The sequence below is a fragment of the Callospermophilus lateralis genome, chromosome 17 (genome assembly GCF_048772815.1).
Source record: "Callospermophilus lateralis isolate mCalLat2 chromosome 17, mCalLat2.hap1, whole genome shotgun sequence".
NCBI lineage: Eukaryota > Metazoa > Chordata > Mammalia > Rodentia > Sciuridae > Callospermophilus > Callospermophilus lateralis.
In genome coordinates, this window is record NC_135321.1 from 34,695,444 (window position 1) to 34,717,437 (window position 21,994).

Below are 21,994 nucleotides of genomic sequence, written 5' to 3' on the forward strand. Positions count from 1 at the left end.
CTTAGTAAGGCCCCACAGCAGGTGTAGCAGGTAGACCCTTGGCCTTGCATACAGCTCCTGAGAGATTCTAGCTGAACAAATGGTATCAAGAAGCAGCAGGTGAGGTCCAGGGGAAACAGGGCAGACCTGAGTCACAGACCCACAAAGAATCAAGTTTCCTGCCAGTTCATGAAGCACTAGACTGGAGGTGTCCAAAAGCTTTATGCTAGTGAACCAGCAAGCATGAAGCTAATGACTAATAATATTCCATTGCCAGGTGGAAATAGGATTCCAGATGTTTCATGACTTATGCCGTGTAGATTGGGTAACTTAGGAGAATACCTACATCTGAACAAGAGTCAAACATTAAACAGAATGAAGGTGACAAAGATGTTCAGTTGATGCTAACAATGACCCCAGCCAGGATGAGGAATGGCTGCTTCCCTGAAAAATGACTATCCATTTTAGACATCTCATAATTGTACATCTAAGCTTTGTTTACAGGTTTGAGGATCAGGAGACTGGAAGAATTGTCGTATTTACTTCTACTTTAAATGCTTGAGAGAAAAATATCAGAATGCTGTTGTCAGTAATTTTGGTAGAAGCTTGACTGGATAGGACATTTATCCCCAGAGTCATACCAGGGAGACGTGGAAATATCTAATATAAAAATAAGTAGAAAAAGAAACGACTGTGGAATATTATATTTCCTGACACAAAATTAACATAGTGTGGCAAAAATTTTCAGATGCATCTCCAAAGTGTCATTTGCTATGTACAACATGGGGCTGTCAAGCTACCAACAAAAATAACCTAGCCAGTATGCATGCTTGGGAAAATTCATTTTTCTCCACCTGACCGCAGGAGAGACTCGTGCGAGGGACAGAGCAAGGTGGAGACATAGTTCTAGCTCTCTAGGGAAGGCAATTCAGTCCGAGGACACACTACAGGGACCTCTGTCAAAATCTGGTTTTCAGGTGAATGGTTTTTCTCTACCTAGTTTCCAGGAAAGAAGTTACTTAGGTCTGATACCTATGGGGATGATAGGTTACTTGGCTATATTGGCTATTTACGGATGCATGCATTATTATTTTTTAATCCTCAGTGCAACTTTCTAAAGAATCATACTAAAGAACTTTATCCCAATAGGAACACGGTATTTTCTCTAATCAGTGACAACGACTTTTTTGCTTTCAGAATCATCTATGAGTTTCCTAATAATAGGACATAAACTTATTAGATATTCTGATGCAAATCTCTAGGGCTTTGTAAAAAATAAGGTAAGGATTTCACAGCAATGGATGCAAAGAGATAACCTACCATTTATACCTGAACTTTCAGATAATGGTCTGCACCAATTTCTGAACAGTACAAATGAGAACACATGCAGATGTCTTTTCCTCACTTGGGCCTAGTAGTTTTACACAGAGGAAAAATACTGAGACCATCAACACTAAGTCTAGGCAGTGTTGGGACACACATCTGCTGTGAGCCACAAGAGAACCAGATGGAAAAGTAATTCAAACACATTTTGACTTGATGGTGGGGGTTAGTGGCATCATTTATACAAGAGTTACAGAAGATTTAGCTGGGAAGAATTTTGGCTGACAGATCTCACTAGATGGCACATAATGCTATTGGTATTTAACCATTAGCCCTTCTCTTTCTAAAAAGATTTTAGAGAAGAATTTTTTTTTTAAATGCTGTATTTTCTGCTTTTAAAAGCTCTTCAGAATCTGTGTAAAGATCTGTAGTAAAAGACTCCATAAAGTGAACAATCATCTGGAAGTTTATGTAAGTCAATCATAAATATTAGTTTTTCCTTTTCTTATAGATACAATTCTGAAATATAGACCACAATTTCTGTAGATGTGATTGATGCAAGAAAGCACATCTTGGGCAACTATTTTTCTCTGTGGTAAGAAATGGGAAGTTTGTGGGAAGAAGGTAGGCTTAAGGATGGGGCAGTATAGATTTGTACACCACCATGAATTCTGTGGAACCATGATAAATGGTTGTGATGGGGTCAGAACACTTGGTTCTCTTCCCAGCACTGTGCCAGGAAATCTGAAGCAAATCTTCCAACCCATTTGAGCCTCAGGAAAATAAGGATAACATCTCCCTAATTATCCAAATGCACAACATGATATTAAATTATAGCATTTGGGAGGAAGGGACAGATTGCTACAAAAAATGTGAAGTGTATTTTGATCCTATGATTCCGTAAGGGTCAAGAGCAAAAAAGGGAGTAAATCCCTGGCAAAACTGGACCACATAATGCCAGGTGTTTGATGCAAGACAAACATCTGCATGTGTGATTATACTTTTTATTCTTCCTCCAGATGTTGGGATGTAATAAATGTTAGGGATAAGCAAAAAGTTCTTTTAAAAATTTTGAAAATGAGACTTGGACTAGATATGGTGGTACATGCTTGTGATCTCAGTTACTCAGGAGGATGAGACAGGAGGATTGCAGGTTTGAGGGTAGCCTCAGCAACCTAGTGAGGCCCTGTCTCAGAATAAAAGCTAAAAAAGGTTGAGAATGTAGCTCAGTGGTACAGCACCCCTGGTTTAATACCCAATGAGAGGAAGGAAGGAAAAAAAAAAAAAAAGAGGATCTAGTCAAAATAGCCCAACAATGAGATGCTACCAGGATGTTTCAAAGAATAACAAAATAGAGTGAGAAAAAGCTTTCTATCACCCCAACACTATTTCTGTCTTAAAGGCAAAAGTCTTCAAATCAGAAGGAAGACTCAAGTCTTCTTTTTGAGATCATTCTCTTATGGAATTTTTATATACTTATCCTTTCCAATTTTATTCATCAGTTATACATTAGGATAAGGAAGCTAGATTTCTTTGCTGGTTCTGATTTGAACTATTAAACATGATGGATAGCTCTTCTAGAAACTAAAAGATTTTTTTACCCTAGGGAAAAAAACCAACATCACCATATGATCCTGTCTTACTAATTTGTAATTATGTATGAATTCAAGTCCTGAATTCCATATTCAGATACAGGTATCAGCTGTGTGATTTTACTTAATCATTTTCTCCATTTATACCCTTTCACGGAAGAGGAAAATGACATTTGCTATTTATCTTCCTGAAAATATACTGACATAACTAGTGTTTCCCAAATGCATGCTATGTATATGTGCAAAACACTTATTTTCTGTGTTGCTCTTGAAGTTTAACGTATTCTGTTTTAAAACATAGGATGGCCTCAAATTCAGCTCTGATTGAACAAAATAACCTGAGGAGCCATTTTCTGCCACAAATATTAAGCTTAAAATTTTAAGGAAAAACGCCAGGAATAGATACCAACAGGTCCCTCTCAGCTTGGGGCTGTTCCGTATCTCCCGGATTACATAATCATTCAGAAGAAGACTGAAGGTGCAACTCTGAGTGCAAAGTCCCAAGGTTAAGTGCTGAGCTACAACTTTGCAGGGAGATTTTTTTTTTTTTTTTAATATTGCCTCTGGAAGTACCACAACGTAGACATAGCAATGATAGAAGGCAGCATTTGGAAAGCACTGGCTGTCACGGACCAGTCTGTTTTCCTGATCCTCAGAGTCTCAATATTTTCAGACTGACATTACTCATCCATGACTGACCCATCTGCCTGGGACAATCTTCTATGGATTAAGGACCAGGAGTAACTAGACATGATTGAAAGCTGTGGTGGAGCCAGCCTGCTCCTGCAGAATGAGCTCTGAGGTTCGAGAGCCAGCAAAAAAATTGGACAGACAATGTCGTTCCATTACATCCAGTTCTGCTGAGGTCATGGAGTACTGTCTTGCTTAAGTTAAACTTTATGCCATATTTAGTCAACCCTCCTAGAGTTAAAACTTTAGTGTCTCTGCTGTGTTTGGTTGGCTAAGTCTACATCGGGCTGTAAGCCATAACACTAAATAAGACCAAACAGTGCTCACGGCAGTGTTAACCAGCATGCATTGTGCAAGCACCTATGCCTGAGAACCATGCTGCAGGTTAATGTGAAAGAAAACAAACCCATAGGGCATAGCAATCTGGGAGACAGCTGATGCTCAAGGCTGCAGTGAACAACATTATTGCTTTTCTCCAAATAAAACTAAGACGACAGAATTTCTCCATGAGAGCCTGCCAGTCTGCATATAGCCGGTATACACAGCATGTGCCAGTAATTTTAACTTTTTTCTTTAGTATTTAACTTCTATCTTAATTAGGTCTACATTTTCTTTGCTTTCATTAATTTTGTTATTCATCAGTTTAATTTACACCTAACAGCTCCCAGGTTAAGAAAATTCAAAATTGCTCACTTTATTGAGCAGACCCATATATCCAAATTATAAAGTATTAAGACCCTGATGTCTGGGATTAGGTGCGTCTTATTTTTGATACTCTCCCTTTTCAATGGCCACTTTTAGAAATGATTTTGCTCTACTATTAGTGGCTCTGAAGATGTCTGCTGACAGTGCAGGTTGCAGCCCTCCAAACTTACCCGTCACGACTGTCTTCACATTAATTTGCGTGTGGGAATCCTTAAGGCTGCACAGAAGAACCTGTCTGATGTTAACCCATCTGTTTTCCCTCTACTCTCCCTGAACTCACCTTGGTGATGCAGAGGTGCTCCTAGGGAGGAGGGTAACACGTGGAGAGCCTCTTTCGAGTTTAAGGATGAAGCGTTCTGGCTCAGAGGGGCAGGCAAAGCAGGGGCTGCCGGTGAGGTCAGGTCCAAGGAGAGGTCAGTTCTACCGTGGCTTGCACTCCGGCTTCTCAGCTCCTTCTCGTGTGCCTCAGCTGCCAACTGTTCCAAGTATTTGTATCTGAAAGTTAAATTCCAAAGGGTTTCCGTAAAAAGAAAGAGGAGCCCGTGGCCGATGCTTGTTTATGGATGAAACACCTGCAGGGTGAGCTGGTTTCCTGGTGCACAGAGCACAGCGCAAAGCTGACTGGAGGGTCAGTCTGCCAGAAACACCCAGCGGAGCCAAGATGCTAATGATTAAAAACCCTGCATCATTCATAGCCAAACAAATTGCGGGAAGTGGCCACATCGCAGAGTCCCAGATCCTGCATCACTGCGGCAGCATTCCGTTTTGCTCTTTCAGGAACCATTTGCACCAATAAGCAAAATAGCAATAACGACCATTTAGAAGCTTTAACAGTGACAGCTGAGAACCAAACCCCCTCAGAGCGCGCAGCTGTGAAATAGGAGGACACGCCTGGACTCGGTGTGATAGAGAGAAACAATGGTCCCAAAATAACAAAAGGGTCTGCTTGGATGAAGGCCTCTCGGAATTCCTGAACCTGCTTCAATGCTAACAGCAATGCAAGTGGAATTTACTTTGTTCTTTCAGCATCAACCATGGAAACTTTTTTTATATTCTAAAATATTTCTGAGTAGGACTCAGACATCCAATAGCTTGGACCTGACGTCACATATAGTTTATTCATCAAAGTCAGTTTAAAAGAACAAAGATACATCTGTTTTGCATTTCAGGCAGGCAAAACCCACTGTTTATTAAGACCAGCTACCAATCATATTCCTCATAGTGTGCTTTATAGATCAGACCAAAATAACTCTGAAATATGTGCCTCTTCCAGATGTCTGCTAATTTTACCCACCATTATTTGTGCAGAATTCAGCTGCAGCAGGTCTCTGAGGATCTTACCTACCGCTGAACTGTGAAATAGCTTACTTGGGACCCTCACTCCACACCCATCCGGATGCACTGCTTCAGCCCCTCCCAACCCACCAGGGACCCACCCAAGCATTGGACATGATGTTCCTAATTCACCAGGCTGAGAAAGGCAAAGCACATATTTAGAATCTTTACGAAGGATGCATTTAGAAAGCATGCACTTCTCCATTCCATCCTTAGTGGGTGTGGCTCCCTGTCACCAGTACCCATTCTCCTGGCCAGCACAAAGGCAGACTGTCCTTCACCTATTCTTGCACACACTTCCCGCTCTGTGAAGCCTGCCTTGACCACCACAGCTGGAAGTGATCTCGGTCCTGCCTCTGAACTCATGTCGGATATGTAGCCCATTCAACTCGGATGGCATTTTACATTTACAGCCTGGCATAGTCATCTTTTCACATGTGTACGTCTGTTTTCAACAAGCAGCTAATACGATTTTTCAGAACAAGGAAGATTATCATCCTTTGTTCTCTCCCTCAGTGCCTTGCATTTTTTCAGCTGATGGAGAGCAGGCAAAGTGCACAGGGAGAAACCTGCACAGCAGCCTCCACCTGCACAGGCCCACCTGCGGCCCAGGGTGCCGAGGAGCAAAGGCACCCCATTTCGTTTTCATGGGCAGTGAGCCTGCTTTCCTGGCGAGTCTGATAAAAGATGTGTGATGGGTTGTGCGTACAAACATCTGAGACTTGGTGCCAGAGCAGATGCCTCACAGGGGATGAAGCTGTACCCAGAAAGAATCACACTCTGGACTTCTTTGCCAAAAACATCACCTCTTAAAAAGGTGTCATGTTTTAGATCTGGAATCTCCCCAGATTCTTGTGTTCAGAGGTGGGACTTCTGGGAAGTGAGGGCTCTGACCTCAACGGTGGATGGTGAAATGGACTACTAGGAGGTGAGAACTAGTTGGAGGAAGGAGGTTAGTGGGGTCGTGTCCTGGGTGGACTTATCTTCTCTCCAGCCCCTCCCATTCTTCCCGTTTCTCTGCTTCCTGGTTACTTGGGGATGAGCAGCTTTCCTCCGACACACCCCTCCATCATGATGCTCTGCCTCACCTCAGGCCTGGAACAATGGAGCCAACCAATCATGAACTGAAACCTCTGAAACTGAGCCAAAAATATACCTTTCCTCTAAGTTGTTGACTAATACAAAAGGTAAAAAAGGTAACAAAGAACATGTTTCTGAACTCAGTTAAGATGAGCAAGGAGACCTCCATCCCCTGCCAGGCTGGGAAATAAAAGGATTTTCATGGCAGTATGTTGAGACCCCTGGAAGCTTTTCAGACAGTTTACTCAAGGCCATGAATGCTGTCAGGCCAGGAGCAGGGAGCCCAGGCATTCTCACAGAGTCCATGCCTAGGACAGGAGAAAGGGGCAGGCAAGGAAGTAAGTACAAATAAGACTATCCACAGAGGTCTAGAAGATCAGAATCCAAGAACAGGAAACCAGAAAGTATGGTAATGAGGCCTTCCACAAAAGACTTCCAAACAGGGTGACAATCACTTCCGGGGTTCGTGTTAGCTGGTCCAGCCTTGGTCCCGATTTCCATATCCTTCCCTATCCTTCCCTGTGGGCAGCCATTCTGGCAGGCATGGGCTGGCAAACAAAGGATTCACATTACATTCTGGGGGACTCTCATCCCAGCTGCTGATCCCAGAACCAGAATAGATAAAATACAAAGACTACTCCTATGCATCCCTTGGTCTGCGGATGCCATCCTGGGGAAGAGTCAATGGTTTAACCAGAATCATCCCAAGGAATGAGGATGTTTACGGGGTAGACAAAAGTGGCTGGGGTGGAGTATGGTGTTTAATGGGTACAGAGTTTCTGTTTAAAAAGATAAGGGATATATGGAGACTGGTAACCCAACAATGTGAATATACCTGATATTACTAAACTCCTGAACTATACACTTAAAATGGTTAAAATGTCCAAGTGTGTCCTGTGTGCTTTATCTGTTAAAATATATATATATATATTTTTAAATGGCAGGGGCAGAGTGTCACGAAGGACAAGAGGGAGGGACAGTGTTACCTGTCTTCCCACCCTAAATGATCCTGTCAACATAACTCCCATGACCTGGCCGGATCCCCTGACCCCCAGAGGAGCCCTGCCAGAAGTGACTAACTCCTCCCAGGGCCTAGCTCTGCTAAGATTGTATATAAAGCCCAGAACCTCGCGGCCAGCATCCATTTTATCCCTGAAAACGAGCCACAGCAGGTGTTTGTCCGATTGACCCCGCTGCAGAATAAAGAGAAGCTTGCTGATCTGAGATCTGCTCCCCGACTCCGTCATTTGTGCGCTCACAATAGCACTGAACTTTTCTGGAAGAGGAGCAGCAGTGTTTGTCTATAGCAATCAAGGGTGAGGGTGGTGGGCTGGTACTCATGGGAAGAGGCACAGTAGCCAGCGGTGAGAAGTTACAGCTGAGCGACCCTCCTGCCCACAGGTCCTCTGGAGCCCTGGAGCGGAAGTTGGACCTGTAGCATGGCCTTCCCTTAGATAGTGATTAAAAGCCCCAGCATTCAGGGGCCCAAACACACTTGATCTGGGGAGCCCATCAGCCCATGCAGTGGCTGTCATGTGTCTACTGCGTCACGAGGCAACAGCAATGAACAGAGCATGACGGAACCTCCTGTGCAAAGCCGGAGGGAGGTGTGGCTTCCAGTCTACAGAGCACGGCCCCCGGCACAGACCTTCCACCTTTGCTGCCTTCATCTAAACATTCCCATTTTTCCTCATTGTGCCTCATCCTGTTTGCTCATTCATCTTTTCACTTATTGACTGGACATTGGCCGAGTCCCTGTCATGTGCTAAGAACTCTAGTAGCAGAGATTAATAAACAAGAAAAGGAAAGGTAAATAAACTGCTGGAATAAACCCAGCATCCACAGGGTCTAGTGGCAGGGCTGGAACTGTGGCTCAGGCTTTTTGCACAGCACTCTAGAGAAACCCGACCTGAGGTTAACCTAAATCTAGTCACCGACAATGTTTCCTGCTTCCGTCCTCCTGGAAACTCTCCCAAGCTTGGCTCCTCTAACTTCTATTCTCAGTCCTTTTAAGCAATGCTCAGAACCCTTTCTCACTGCTTCATTGTTGACTTCTGTGTATAAATTCCAAACTCCCAAACCAGCCCCTAAATCTTGCCTATGCTTGGTTTCTGAAAGCCATTCTCACCAGGTGGCATTTCCTCTTTGGATCCTGCTACTCAGCTCCCCCCTCAGACTAAAAAAAAAACCTAGGCTGAACTGATGTACCAACTACCCCACCTCCACCCCAACATGTCCCCAGACTAGATCTCATTATATTCCACTCTACTTTCCAAAAAAATCATGCACTTCCCTTAAATGGATCATATCATATAAAAACTTTTCTATTTTTAAAAAATTAGAAGCAGCAACTCCATAGAAACATTCCTGGTCTATCACTGTTGATAAAAGTTTGTCTGAAATCATGGAAAGATATGAAATAAAATTTAACTGGATGGTCACTGGACCTCAACATAGCAAAGCAATGTTTATCTTCTTCAACTAACAAGATACAAACCCCAAAACCATTGGTCATGACTCAGGCCATCATTCTCTGAGTCTTTTCATTAAGAGTCATTGAATCCTGGAAACGCCCCGTACTCTATCTTGAAGAGTTAATAGGTGGAGTCCTTTCTTATTTCTGAACCTCTTTCTACCTCTGATCTCCACTTAGTTGCTCCATTTACTTCCAAATTCCATTATATTTGGAGATCTTATTATTTCCTGGATTACCAGGAATACTCAAAACTTTCCAAATAGGAATTAGAGTATCTCTCTCTCACTCTTATTATCACCAGGTAATTCAAAAAACAAACTACCCAAAAAAGTGGTTGATCCAAACCAAAGGAAAATTATTGGCTGCTTTTTATCAAACTTCTGTGGAACCCCAAAGTGGGCTGAGGGAAGGAGCCCTCATGGGGCCATGGGGAGTCTCCTCCTGCACCTGCTAAGGCAACCCAGGCAGATGGGCAGCTTGTGGTTGAGGACCAAAGGCAGAGAAAAATAGGGGAGGAGAGGATTGACAACCTCCTTTACACAAGTCTGCCAGGCATAAGCCCTTATTGGAAAAAAGGGCAGCAAATAACCACCCCTGGCTTTTCAATGGTTCAGAAAAATTCTGAAGTCAGTCTGAACCACAAAGCACCTTGACATTTCCCCAGGGGCTGTCAAGCTTTGCCTATATAATCTGATGGTCAAGTTGTAGGAAGCTCAAAGTATAGACTATGGAGGAAAAACTTAAAAAAAAAATTCCTTAAGCCTGGGCAGAAAGTCAACAATATTTTCAGTAAGAGGGAGTATAATTTATACACCCCCACCCCATGTTATAAACAGACACTGGTTAGAGAAACAGAAGTTTCTTATTTCCTTACCAGCATCTTTCATTCTGAATTTACTAGCCACAACTGGTAGTTAGGATGACAATAATCTAATAGAATGTTGAAAATAAAGCATTGCTGTAGTTTTATTTATGAGGCTGACTTAAGCACCTAATTTTTAAATTGAGCACAGACAGTCTCCACTCTGCTCAGACTGTCTTGATCTATTTAGCTGATGGTGTCTAAAAAATTAGCATGATTCCACATCTTATTGGCACAGTCCAGAAATTGTTAGGTTCCCAGCTGGCTCCAGTACAAAAGGTGTAAAATGAGCCTTTCCATCTCTTCATGCTGTAACGCCATCTGGTGGCAGAGGTGACAACTGCAGTCTGTACAGTGCAGAGGGTAAAAACTTGTCTAAAACCAGTTTTTTTTGTTTACCTACATTTATCAAACACTGAGTATGCTAACTATTTTTATTGGGGTTCAAGCCCTGCTTCCACTGAAATTAATAAGCTAGCTTACAGCTTGAATATCTTAAAATAAAGCTGTTGGTTCATTTGCTCATTTGTTTATTCTACATAACATTCCTAAGTGCCTACTACATGCCACACACTGTGGTGGGCACCGGGGGAAGCAAGGTAAACCAGGCATAATTCCTGACACTCAGAAGCTGGGTGCAACTCAGGAGACGGGGCTATGATCAGGTACAACCAACAAGAGTCTCGGGTGTGTCTATCACCCCTTACTATGTGTGCTCTCAAATATTTGTTGAAGGAATGGCAGTGAAGTGACATGGAAGCACATGCTAAAGCTATCTAACCTGGGCTGAGCAGTGGTGGTCCATGCCATGTCAAACAGTCATACACTGCACAATGGTGTTTTGGTCATTGATGGATCATATATACAACAATGGTCCCATAGAAGTAATTTCAAGGACAGATCCCAGCAGTTAAGTGACAAGTGACAATACATGTACCATGTGTCAGTAAGGTAATAGTAATGTGCTCATTTGTAGAGGAGCACACATGCATTTCACCATAACACTAAATGATAAAACTTTACCTGGAAAAACTTATACAACTATGGCACTCTTTCCGGTCCTCCCCAACAAAATGCCAGTTACACAATGCTTTAGGTGCCTTAGAAGAAGTTAATATATTTTAATGAACACAGTCTCCTCTGCATGCTTGGTTAACAGTGCAAAGTCACATACCATTTGGTTAGGATGGGAAAGAAGAAATACCAACCTTCCTTCTCTTGCTTGTCTTTGCTCTTCTCTTTTGTCTAAATACTCTCGGCTAATAGAAATATGCAGAACAAATGGGGAAGGAAAATAATAATAAAATTAGATGCTTATAAAATTACAAAGTTATTAACAAGATATCATGAAAGCCTGCTATTCAGAAACGAAAAACATGTTGAATTTTTTTTAAAGTTTAAAGGCTGTACTTTAAATGTTCTAAACAATGGGTTTTCAATAAAATCACAAAGACATCAAAAAACACAAAAATATAGGATTCACTCAGCAATACTATTAATTACTCTATGGGGGCAAAAAGTAGTGAGGAAGAGACATTTTAAAATATACATTTATAAAATGTGGTAACGATGAGTAGGCAATAGATATTGGAGGTAATTAATATTTGACTGAACTCCAGTAGTTCCATCATATCTATCTCATGAAATAAACTTCATCCAGGCAGGGTGGTGCCCACACGTAATTACAACACCTTGGAAGACTGAAGCAGGAGGATCACCAAGTTCAAGGCTAGCCTCAGCAACTGAGATCCTCTCTCAAAAATATTAAAGGGTTGGGGATGTAGCTCAGAGGTAAAGCACTCTTGGGTTCAATCTCCCCCCATACACACACACACACACAAAAAAAAATAAATAAAATAAATAAATAAATAAATTTGTGCCCAAAGGTTGTGGCCATTTGTGTTGCACTCCGCAGTTTGGACACTCCTTCCATAGTCCAGGGTTCCTTCTCCTCATCATCACTCTCTCAGTTTCTAGGTTGGGAATGTTAGGAGCTCTGACTTTTTCTTCGTTTGCATCCATATGATGCCCATCTTTGTTCAACTTTAACATTATGTTTTTCTCTTGATCAAGTTCCAACTCGAATCTGAGTTTAAGACTATTTGGTCAGTCACCTCTCAGTGGACTGTTTATTTTCCTGGAGAATCAAGACATGGTTTTCTACAGTGACCCTCATGGATGGAGTTTAGTATTCTATTCCTAACTGAATAGAGTCCCTAACTGGATTAAAAGGGACAGTACTTCATGAAGACTGAAGTAGGTTGGGGGTAGGCTGCAACTAGGACTCAGATTGGTCATCACTTATAAACATTATCATTTTCCACACAAGAAATAAAATTTCTCATAACCTTGAAAGCTTAAAACCACATTCAACAAAAACAACAACTGATAAGGATCAACAATAACAAAAAAAAAAAATCACAGAAAGGTGAACAATTTAAGTTAATGAAACCAGTGAGAGGTGGCCTAACACTAGAGACCACCATGTAAAGCTCTTCCTATATCTTTTTTCAAATCTCATTTCATTCATTCTCAGAATACGGAATTGCAGTTACTATAATTGAGTTGCCTATGCTCTGTCCTGATGTTAGCTTCCTTTCCGGAAAAAAAAAAAACATCATTCTGCTGGGTATCTCTGCTCTCTTAAATGGGAAGTGAAAATCATTTGGAACCAAGAGCAAATGGAAGACATACTCCTATGGCAGGGTATCCAAGTCTAATCCTCAACTCTCTGTGCATGAGTCACACATAAGGGGCTCAATATATATTACAACACATTCTTTTCCTATTTTTTATACCTCGGGGACTCTACACATGAATTCTAGACATTTTGATGTTTTCCATGGGTCTCAAAAACTGTTCATACTTTTAAATTTTTTTTTTTGTAGTTATAGATGGACAGAATGCCTTTATTTCACTTATTTGTATGTGGTGCTGAGGATTGAACCCAGTGCCTCACGCATGCTAGGCAAGCCGCTCTACCACTGAGCCACAGCCTCGGCCCCTATTCATATTTTTCAATTTGTTTCATTTTCAGATTGGATAATTCCTACTGTACCACCTTCAGGTTCACCGACTCCTTTCTTTTCTGTTGCTCAGCTAACATAATTTTTCATTTTGATTTAAAACATTTTTGAGTTCTACATGTATGTATACAGCCTTTTTTTGTATTTTTTTCTTCGCAGGATACCTCTTCATTTGTTTCCAGTACATTTGTCTTCCTCCTTTTTTTTTTTGTTGTTGTGGGAGGGTACTGTGGATTGAACACAGGAGTGCTTTACCAAAGAGCCACATCCCCTGCCCATTTTATTTTTTGAGACAAGGTCTCACCAAGTTACTTAAGGCCTTATTAAGTTGCTGAAGCTGGTCTTGAACTTTCAATCCTCCTGTCTCGGCTTCTTGAGTTGCTGAGATTACAGGCATTGCTACCAAGCCCAACTGTCCTTACTTCTTGAAGCACATTCACATAGCTACTTTAAAGTCTTTTGTAATAATTATGACATCTTCTTCATTTTGTGGTTATCTTTTCGAGTTAAAATTTTCCTTGGGCTGTGGTTGTGGCTCAGTGGTAGAGAGTTGCCTAGCACAAGTGAGATACTCAGTTTGATCCTCATCATCACATAAAAATAAATAATGTACTATGACCATCTACAATAAAAAATATTGTTTAAAATGTTTTTTTCCCTGTTCTTTGCAGGACAAGTTATTTTGAATTGTTGTCTCTAAATTTTAAATATCCTATAATGAGATTCTGGGCATTTCTACCAAAAAATCTTGATTTTTGTTTTGTTTTAGCAGACAATCAGGATAGACTCAGCCTGTGAGTTCTGGCCTGCCTTCTAATGTTGTTTCCAATAATAACTCAGTTTGCATCTACTTTTAGTGTAGATGCAAACTGAGTTAATATTGATCAGGCCCTGTGTGCTCCACCCATTGGCGAGTCAGGCACCTGGGTGATGATCCTCCATTTAGTTTTTAAAAGCTGTAGTATGCGGTTCACGTTCAGAGCCTTCACTTGCACACATCAGAGATGGGCTCAGGAGTGCTCACTTGATCTCCCTGCTCTTTGTGACTAACACTTTCAGGCTTCCTTGGTTTCCTTGCTGGTCCTTCAGTCAAAGCTTGTGGCTTTAGTTGCCCTGCTCTGTTGCATACTTTGCCGACTGCACTTTTATCCAGCCAAACAGCAGCAGAAGGCCAGACAGGAAAATGATTTGCCTAGTGTCATCAGGCCACTGCTCTGCTGGACAGGGGATGGGCTCTCCTCTCAGAGTGTAGGCTCCTGCCTGGGTGTTACTGCTATCCTGTGCCTTTGAAACAACACTGCTTGGAAGCTGGGCCAGGAGAAATAGAAAAAAGTAAAAATGGAGAATTTCTCTACTCTGACCCTTAGGAACTCCTTTGTCTGTGCCTCAGTCCAGGTAAAGAGGGCTTCTTTTGGAGTTCTTTTGGTCTATTGATTTGCAATTCTAAGTTTTAGGTTGCCATTGAGGTCATGTCGTGTGATACTGGAGAAAAATAGTGAACTCTCCCTGGTGGAATTTTAAATGCTCGTCTCCTCCTTCGATTCACCTGCACTTTCAGAGCTTTCAGCTCTGGATTCTGTCCATGATTTATGCGTGTACTCGGTGATTCGATAGGAGTGACAGGAAACAATGTGCCAATTTCATTTGTCCCAACATTGACAGCATTTTAAGATAGGGTACCAATCAAAAATTTGGGGTATGTAGGCTAATCTCTGAATTTTCCACATCTTTCAGTCAAATTCCCTGTTGCTATTTGGAGGCAAAGTATGCAGATCTTTCAGAAAGCCATAAATTAGGAAGCATTTAACTAGTTCCAGGAGTTTTAAAGATAAGTTGTTACAGAAAAGACCAGTTTTTCAAACTACATCATGAGAAATGTGAATACAGGGATGACGTTTCCAATATCTTTCAGTAGAAGTATGACAGCTCAGGGTGTGCCACTTAAGTATGGTAAAGCAACAATGCTTTACTTCACGTGATTCATACACCCACTCTTATAAAAGCCAGGATTAGCATTTCGCCCATAAATTTGGGGTATCTGTTTCCAAGAAATAGTGAGTTATAGCTTAACAACTTCACAATCATTTTTTTTTTTTCTTGGTACCAAGGATTGAACCCAGAAGTGCCTAAACACTGAGCCACATTACATTTCCAGCCCTTTTTATATATTATTTTGAGACAGGGTCTTGCTAAGTTGCTTAGGGCCTCCTTAAATTGTTGAGACTGGCTTTGAATTTGTGATCCTCTTGCCTCAGTCTCCAGAGCTGCTGGTATTATAGGTATGAACCACCACACCCAGCAATTTTTATCATTTCTACAATTACCACATACTCTTGCTGGCTTCTGGAGAAAAACTAAGTTGTTCAATTTGTTAATCCTCACTGACAATGCCTTATATCATTTATTGATTCAAATGATAATGATCAATGGAAATAATGACCAGAGGAACTGAAGGAAGGAAACAGGATGCAGAGTTAGTGAGTGGTTGCAACAAAGAGATCATGTAGATGTTCTAGGAGAGATGTCTAGGAAGATGAAGGGGAGAGAGTACAGAAGTAGGAGAAATGGGGAAAAGTAGAAATGGAAAGCAGGTAAGCTTATAGGGAAAGGAAGAAAATGTGTTTAAGTAAAGATTCAGCAAGTGGTTTGCATTCCATGAAGACCAGGGATGGGGGTGGAAGGGGGTGGAAGGAGGTGGTCCTAGACGAGAGGGAACAGGTGAACTAGCAGGGGAAGAAGCGGAGGGACACTGGACTTGGTGGGGGAAGACAACCCAAGACATAAAATCTACAATAGGCCACCATCCAGGAAAACATCCTTGAAGCTGGACAGAGACCAGGCAATCAAGGGGCAATGGGTTGGGGGTAATCAACAGAATGAATTTCCCTCCATCATGAAGTGGGATTACTGTTGCTATATACATATACACACGCACACATACATATATATAGTATATATATAATATACATATGTAACAATAACATAAAATATTAAAGATTGCTACAGTAAGAAAAACATTTTCTTTGAGGCATCCAGTAGAATATGAATAAAACATGACGACCTTTAGAGAGAAACAGCAAATCAGATTAAGGCAATTAGCCTCTGTGTCCTCAGGAAGGCCTGGATAGAACCATTTTGGATAATGGAGAACCCAGGAACACACAAATCCCTAATTGTATTTGGCTCTTCCTGCCCTATGGTTAGAGAAAGGTCAGAACAAACCAGTTCCAGCCTACTGTAGGTAAGTCTCGTTTCCTTAAAGATATACACAGAATTAAAAACAAATACATTATTTTGTACATTTTGGCACTGTATTGATACACAGCTATAAAGTCAGATGGTTTGAGCTGCAATCCATTGTTAAAAGAATCTTAAAATCCTTCTTACTTGAATTTGTTTCTTTCTTCCCGTTCTATTCTCTGCAACCTTTCTTCTCTCTCCTGTCGCCGCCTCTCTCTCTCTGCCGCCAGTGACTCTTGGTGCTGCCTAAAGGATGATGTGAGAAGACCACTCAGTGATGACCTGAAGGTACAATGAGTTCATGTTTTAGTTGCTTGGACTGTTAAAAGTACTGAAGCAGGAATCAGTCTCAGCTTGGTTAGAACTGAGGGGCTGCCAGTATCTAGGCCCTGCTTGGGGAAAACTATTGAGTGTCTCGGGTTGATTTCAGGAATTTTGTCCGTCAATGGTGATATGCAATCTGCTTCAAGCACTGCTAGGACAAAAAGGTGGTTACATAAAATACCAAGCAACATGCTTGGCATATAGTAGTCCTCAATCACAGGTATTGTTATAAATAGAAAGTATTTCAGTAAAATGCATAAAATAAAAAAATATTTATCTTTAAGATCTATGTTAAGACTTTGATAACCTGGAATCACCTTTCCAACTAAAAATGTTTTCTATTATTCATGTACTAAAGATATTTTACCATATACCAGTTTTTTAAAATATGGAACCTCAAAACAATGGTGTCATCTTAAAACAAGATGTTGAGAAGACAGATGAGGAGAACAGCAGTGGTCTAAAAGGCAAATACCATTAAGTAAATTTCCCCTGTATCAAGAATTTCCCATGTTCAAAGAATGATCCCTGGCTCTTGGTAACACCACAGTCTGGTCTATTTCACTGAGGATGACATTGTGGGGATGTCACCTATGTAGATGCTTTGGTGGGGAATCACAGGGGTAAAGATCATAAGAAATGTCAGCAGAGAATGGGTGGGAAAGGGAAAAATCAGGCAACTCCATGGACAAATAAAGGGGTTATCTGGGGAGTCTTGTGCCTCTGAAGGTTGTTGCTTTCATTTATGAAACAAAACTTCCAAAGCCAAGATATAAACATTTATGAAATGTATTTTTTTCAATTTATTTATTGAAGGATACAGCTGGGATAAAGTAATACTTGAATTCAAATATGCCTGCATAGTGGGGAACACCAGGCCTCTAGTGCAGGAGAAAGATGTCACATACTCTGCCATGAGTGCCACAGCTGTTCTCACTAGAAAAGGTAAGTCACCTGTGGCTGTCAATTGGGGTGGAGGGGGAAGTGGAGGGAAAAAACTCACTGGCCCTGTAACCAAGTCCTATGATTCCAGGCTCACAGTGGAGCTTCTACATCAACCCTGGACACGTGGGCATAGACAGATTTATCTTTCATATAAAATAAGTTCAGACCTTGCTCTATCTGACCTCTGTCTTCTTTGATTTACTGTTATAGTTTTTAAATGCTATATGAAACCAATGTAATCCACAGTCAAAGTGAAGGGGTTTATTATCTCTTGTACACCGATAGAAATTGTTAAAGACATAACAGGGTTAATAAGTTTTATCTGATACATGAACCCAGCACACCAAATTTGAGAAAATACATTAGATCCACAGACTTTTTAAAAACTGACCATCAATTGTGCTATGAAGCTCTTGAATGAATGCCAAGAATTGGTTCCCTCATGACCATAATGCAATCAAGTTGAAAATAAGCTAAATTTGAAAAGAAATCTACATAATTGGAAAATTTAGTTTACTTCTAAATAACTCAGGTCAAAAAAGAAAAATATAGAAAGCTAAAAAATACTCAAAGGGTACCATAATGAAAAAGCTGTATGTCAGGGTTGTAGGATGCTTCTAACATATTTAGAAATAAATCTGTTGCTTAAGTATTTATATTAAAAAAGAGCAAAAGTTAATGAGTAGTCAACCCAACAATTAGAAAACAGAATAAATTCAAAGATAAAGGGAAAGAAAGAACAAAAACTTTAAATTGTACACCTATTTTTTATAAGAACTTTTATCAAACTTAAAAATAGAAGAAAACTTTCTTAATCTGATGGATGTTCAGCAGAGACATTTTTAAAAATTATGGTGAGCATTATTCTTAAAGCTGAAACACCAAGTAATTGCATGTTAGAAATGATATGAAGATGCTCCTATCATTGCTCATATTTGACATTGTTCTGATGACCTTAGCCAATACATGAGGAATAGATAAAAAACATAAGAAATTCAATGCCATCATTTGCAGATAACTTATCAGCTATGTAGAGAGATCAAGTTATTAAAATTAACAAGTCCAGTAAGTCTCTACATGCAAAATATACAAAAATCAACTGCATTTTCATATACACCTTATTAAGTTAGCCATAAGTTAACTATGAATTATGTGACTCATAATTCATGACCATAAAAGATTTTTATAAAACATTATTTTAAAACTCAAATATGGGCTGGGAGTATTTCTCATTGGTAAAGTGCTTGCCTAGTATGTATGAAAGACTCAAGTCCATGGTAATTGTATCATATTTATGCATAGAAAGATACAGTCAAGATACCAATTCTTCTTTTCCTCAATTAATACAATTTCTGCATACCTCTAACTCAACTTCCCAAAAGGACTTTTCATGAAACTTTACAAGCTGAGGTCCAAATATAATCAACACAATTTTTAACAAGAACAAAACAGCATTGGTCCCACTAGATATCAAATTTATTCTATAACCATAATGATCAAGTGCATGAATTGAAATGTGGAATAATGGAATGAGTAGAGCCAGAACATAGATGCTCAAGATATACAAGATACACACTATATATCATATAAATTATAAGATTAAAATGTATATTTTACTTTGATTTGCATATTAAAATTTTATATTAAATTATAAATTACGTATAACATGTACAAGTATATATTTCATATAGATGGAATACAGAATCATGACAGATATGTCAGTACATATCTTCAAGGAAAGCAAAAGACTATTTAACAAATGCTGCTGGGACTACTGTTAGCTATAAGAGTAAAAGATAACTAGCTCTGCCTCACACCCAAACACAAAAAAATCTAGCTTGTTTAAGTGAAAAAAGCAAATCTTTACAACTTTTATATCCCAGGATAGAAAAAAAAATTTTTAGATGAAAAAGGAAACTGGATAAATACATATAAATTTTAAAATTTGTATACATTGAAAAACAACATAATAAAGAAAATCAATGACCTAGAAGCAGCTACTTATGACATGTATAAACCACAAAGGATTTGTATACATTGTATAAATATAATACCCTAAAATCATTATGAAAAAGATAAACTACCCTGTAGAAAAAAACAGGCAGAGAATAATAGGTATTTCACTGAATAACAAAGTTAAATATCCAATAAACATGTGAATGACGCTCATTTTCACTAGAAAATCAGGAGAAGGAAATGCAGGCTAAACCCAATAGTAAAATTCCAGATCCATTCTCTTCGTGCCCTAACTGATCCCTATAACATAAAAAGATTAAAGGACTCTGAGATTGTCTGTCCTGGATATATATAAACCATTTTAGTCATACTAGAAATGACAATAAATACAATATTCAAAAGTTAAGTTTCTCTAGGTCTCCTGCTACCCAGATAAGCTCAGCACATGGTAGTGTCAACCTGGTCCTACAAATCCTATTTCTGGAAGTTTCTCAAGGTATAATACAACTGCCACATTGCAGCATACAAAGGGAATAGCCCAAATCATCACTACAAAAAGATCTCCCAAATTCAAGCTAGCATGGTAAATGCTTTTTAATGGTATCTTTTATATTTTATCTTTTATAGTAAGTTCTCTAGAAATACCTACAGTGTTTGGAAGTTGTTGCAGTGTTTCTTAGCTAGTTTGGGGACAAAGTGGTGTAAAGGAATGAGCACAGCGCTTAGAATGAGAAAATTTTATTGGGGATAGTCACTTAACCTTTTCAAGCCACTGTTTACTTCTTTGTAAAATGGGGATAGTCATACGTACAACTCACGAGATACCATATAGTTTAAATGAGAATGTCTGCATGAATTTCCTTCAAATAGCATCTGGGCCATGGTAGGCCCTCAAAAGATACCATTTCATGTTGGAATGTAAAATCTGTAGGTGGCGACAGAGAGGGATGCACAGTGCAATTCAAAAAACCATGTCTGGAGAATCACCTTGGCAGTTCCCAGCCAGAGAGGTGCCAGCGGGCAGGGGTTCCACATGAACCTTCCCATCATGGCTACCAGCTGGATCAGTCGTCAGGACTGTGTAGCACCAGAAAATACACCTGGAAAGCTGAAGTCATCTGAAGTTACATCCAAGGCAGCTGTGACCAAGTGAAGCCATAGGAAAGCAGGTGGCAAGAGGCCAGAGGGGGAGAGTTTGCAAGAGACTGGATGATATACTCTGAGCAACAGAAGCTGAAATATTTAATCCCAGAATTGGCCCTCAGCCTTCACCTAGCTAAAGCCTCCCTCACCGGAACGTTTGGAACAGGACCTTTGATTCATTAGAAAATGACTGGTAGTAGCAGCTCCCATTTATGCAGATAGAAGCAGCTGTTTTAATCCATACAACCTCTTATACCAAGTTTTCTCATTGTCCCCTTTAGAAAATGAGGAGACTGAGGCACAAAGAAGTTACATCGAGGATGTAGAAAAATGGGGTTTTTAAACTGGCTTGTAAGGCTAGAGTCCACATTGACCAACATCCCTTCTCATATACCTCTAGTACAGAGAGTACCGTGGGCACAGCACCTGTCACAGTACACTATCATCATAATTTTTCTCATTTCTTCCCTAGAGATGATCACTACCTTAAATTTTGTCTTTATCATTGCCCCCCATATGTTCTTATATTTTCTATTGACAGCTTAGGTTTTGGAATCAGATCCTATTTTGTGGCTCATCTCTCTGGCCTGGCACGTGGAAGAACTATACTGCTTAAAGAATCGATTAACTATTGAGTAAGAAGCATGAAGTGAGAACAACTTGTAGGTCCCAGTCTCAGTGCTGCCTCCAACCTCTAGCCCATTCTCTATAGGAAAACACATGACGATTATCTATGGAGAAGGAGCTGCTTGCACAAGGCCCTGTCCCCTGGCAACAGCTGAGTGAAAGCAGAGTAGGTTCCCGATTTGAAGCAGCAATCCAAAGGCAGGCTGTGCAGTGTCACCAGAGGCTTCCAGTGCAGAAGGCTGAGCTAATTACAGTTCTACACTCAGACTCTGAGAGCTGGGGAGAAACAGAAGTCATAGATCTGCAGGTAGGAGGCTCTCAGTGGCCCAGTATGAGACCCAAATAAGACGCCAAACTATGGAAAACAAACCCAAGTCTTATGAGCATAAAAATTGACACTGAATGTGTAAGACACAGAGGTGGTGGAAACAGTAAGCAAAGGGACAGACTCAGGAGAGAACCACATGGGAAGGGACGAAGACATGTTAAACAACAACAGACCACAAAGCTAAGAAATCTGCCAGGGACACCTGATGGCTCTTATCTTTGGTGCAGAAGACGGCCATGAAAGATGGTGTATGTCTGGCCCTTCAACCTTCCCTGGATACACAGGAGGTCTTTACCATGTCCAACAACTCATGGTGCCGATAGTCCTGGGAGTTCTTACCTAGCTTCCCGTCTCTGGGAGTAC

General features: G+C 40.4%; 1 protein-coding gene across 9 annotated transcripts in view; it reads right to left on the reverse strand.

The window, feature by feature from the left end:
* Positions 1-21,994, reverse strand: part of Fhod3 (formin homology 2 domain containing 3) — a 425,688-nt gene that overhangs the window by 73,742 nt on the left and 329,952 nt on the right. For 6 of the 9 annotated variants that reach the window (XM_076837397.2, XM_076837399.2, XM_076837394.2 and 3 more), the window contains 3 exons: positions 16,456-16,590; positions 11,251-11,301; positions 4,570-4,784 (listed from right to left, as the gene is read on the reverse strand). In XM_076837397.2, the coding sequence (XP_076693512.1) occupies positions 4,570-4,784; positions 11,251-11,301; positions 16,456-16,590 (401 nt within the window). The remainder of the gene's footprint in view (positions 1-4,569; positions 4,785-11,250; positions 11,302-16,455; positions 16,591-21,994) is intronic. The other 3 variants (XM_076837398.2, XM_076837396.2, XM_076837393.2) reach the window with 1 other exon arrangement.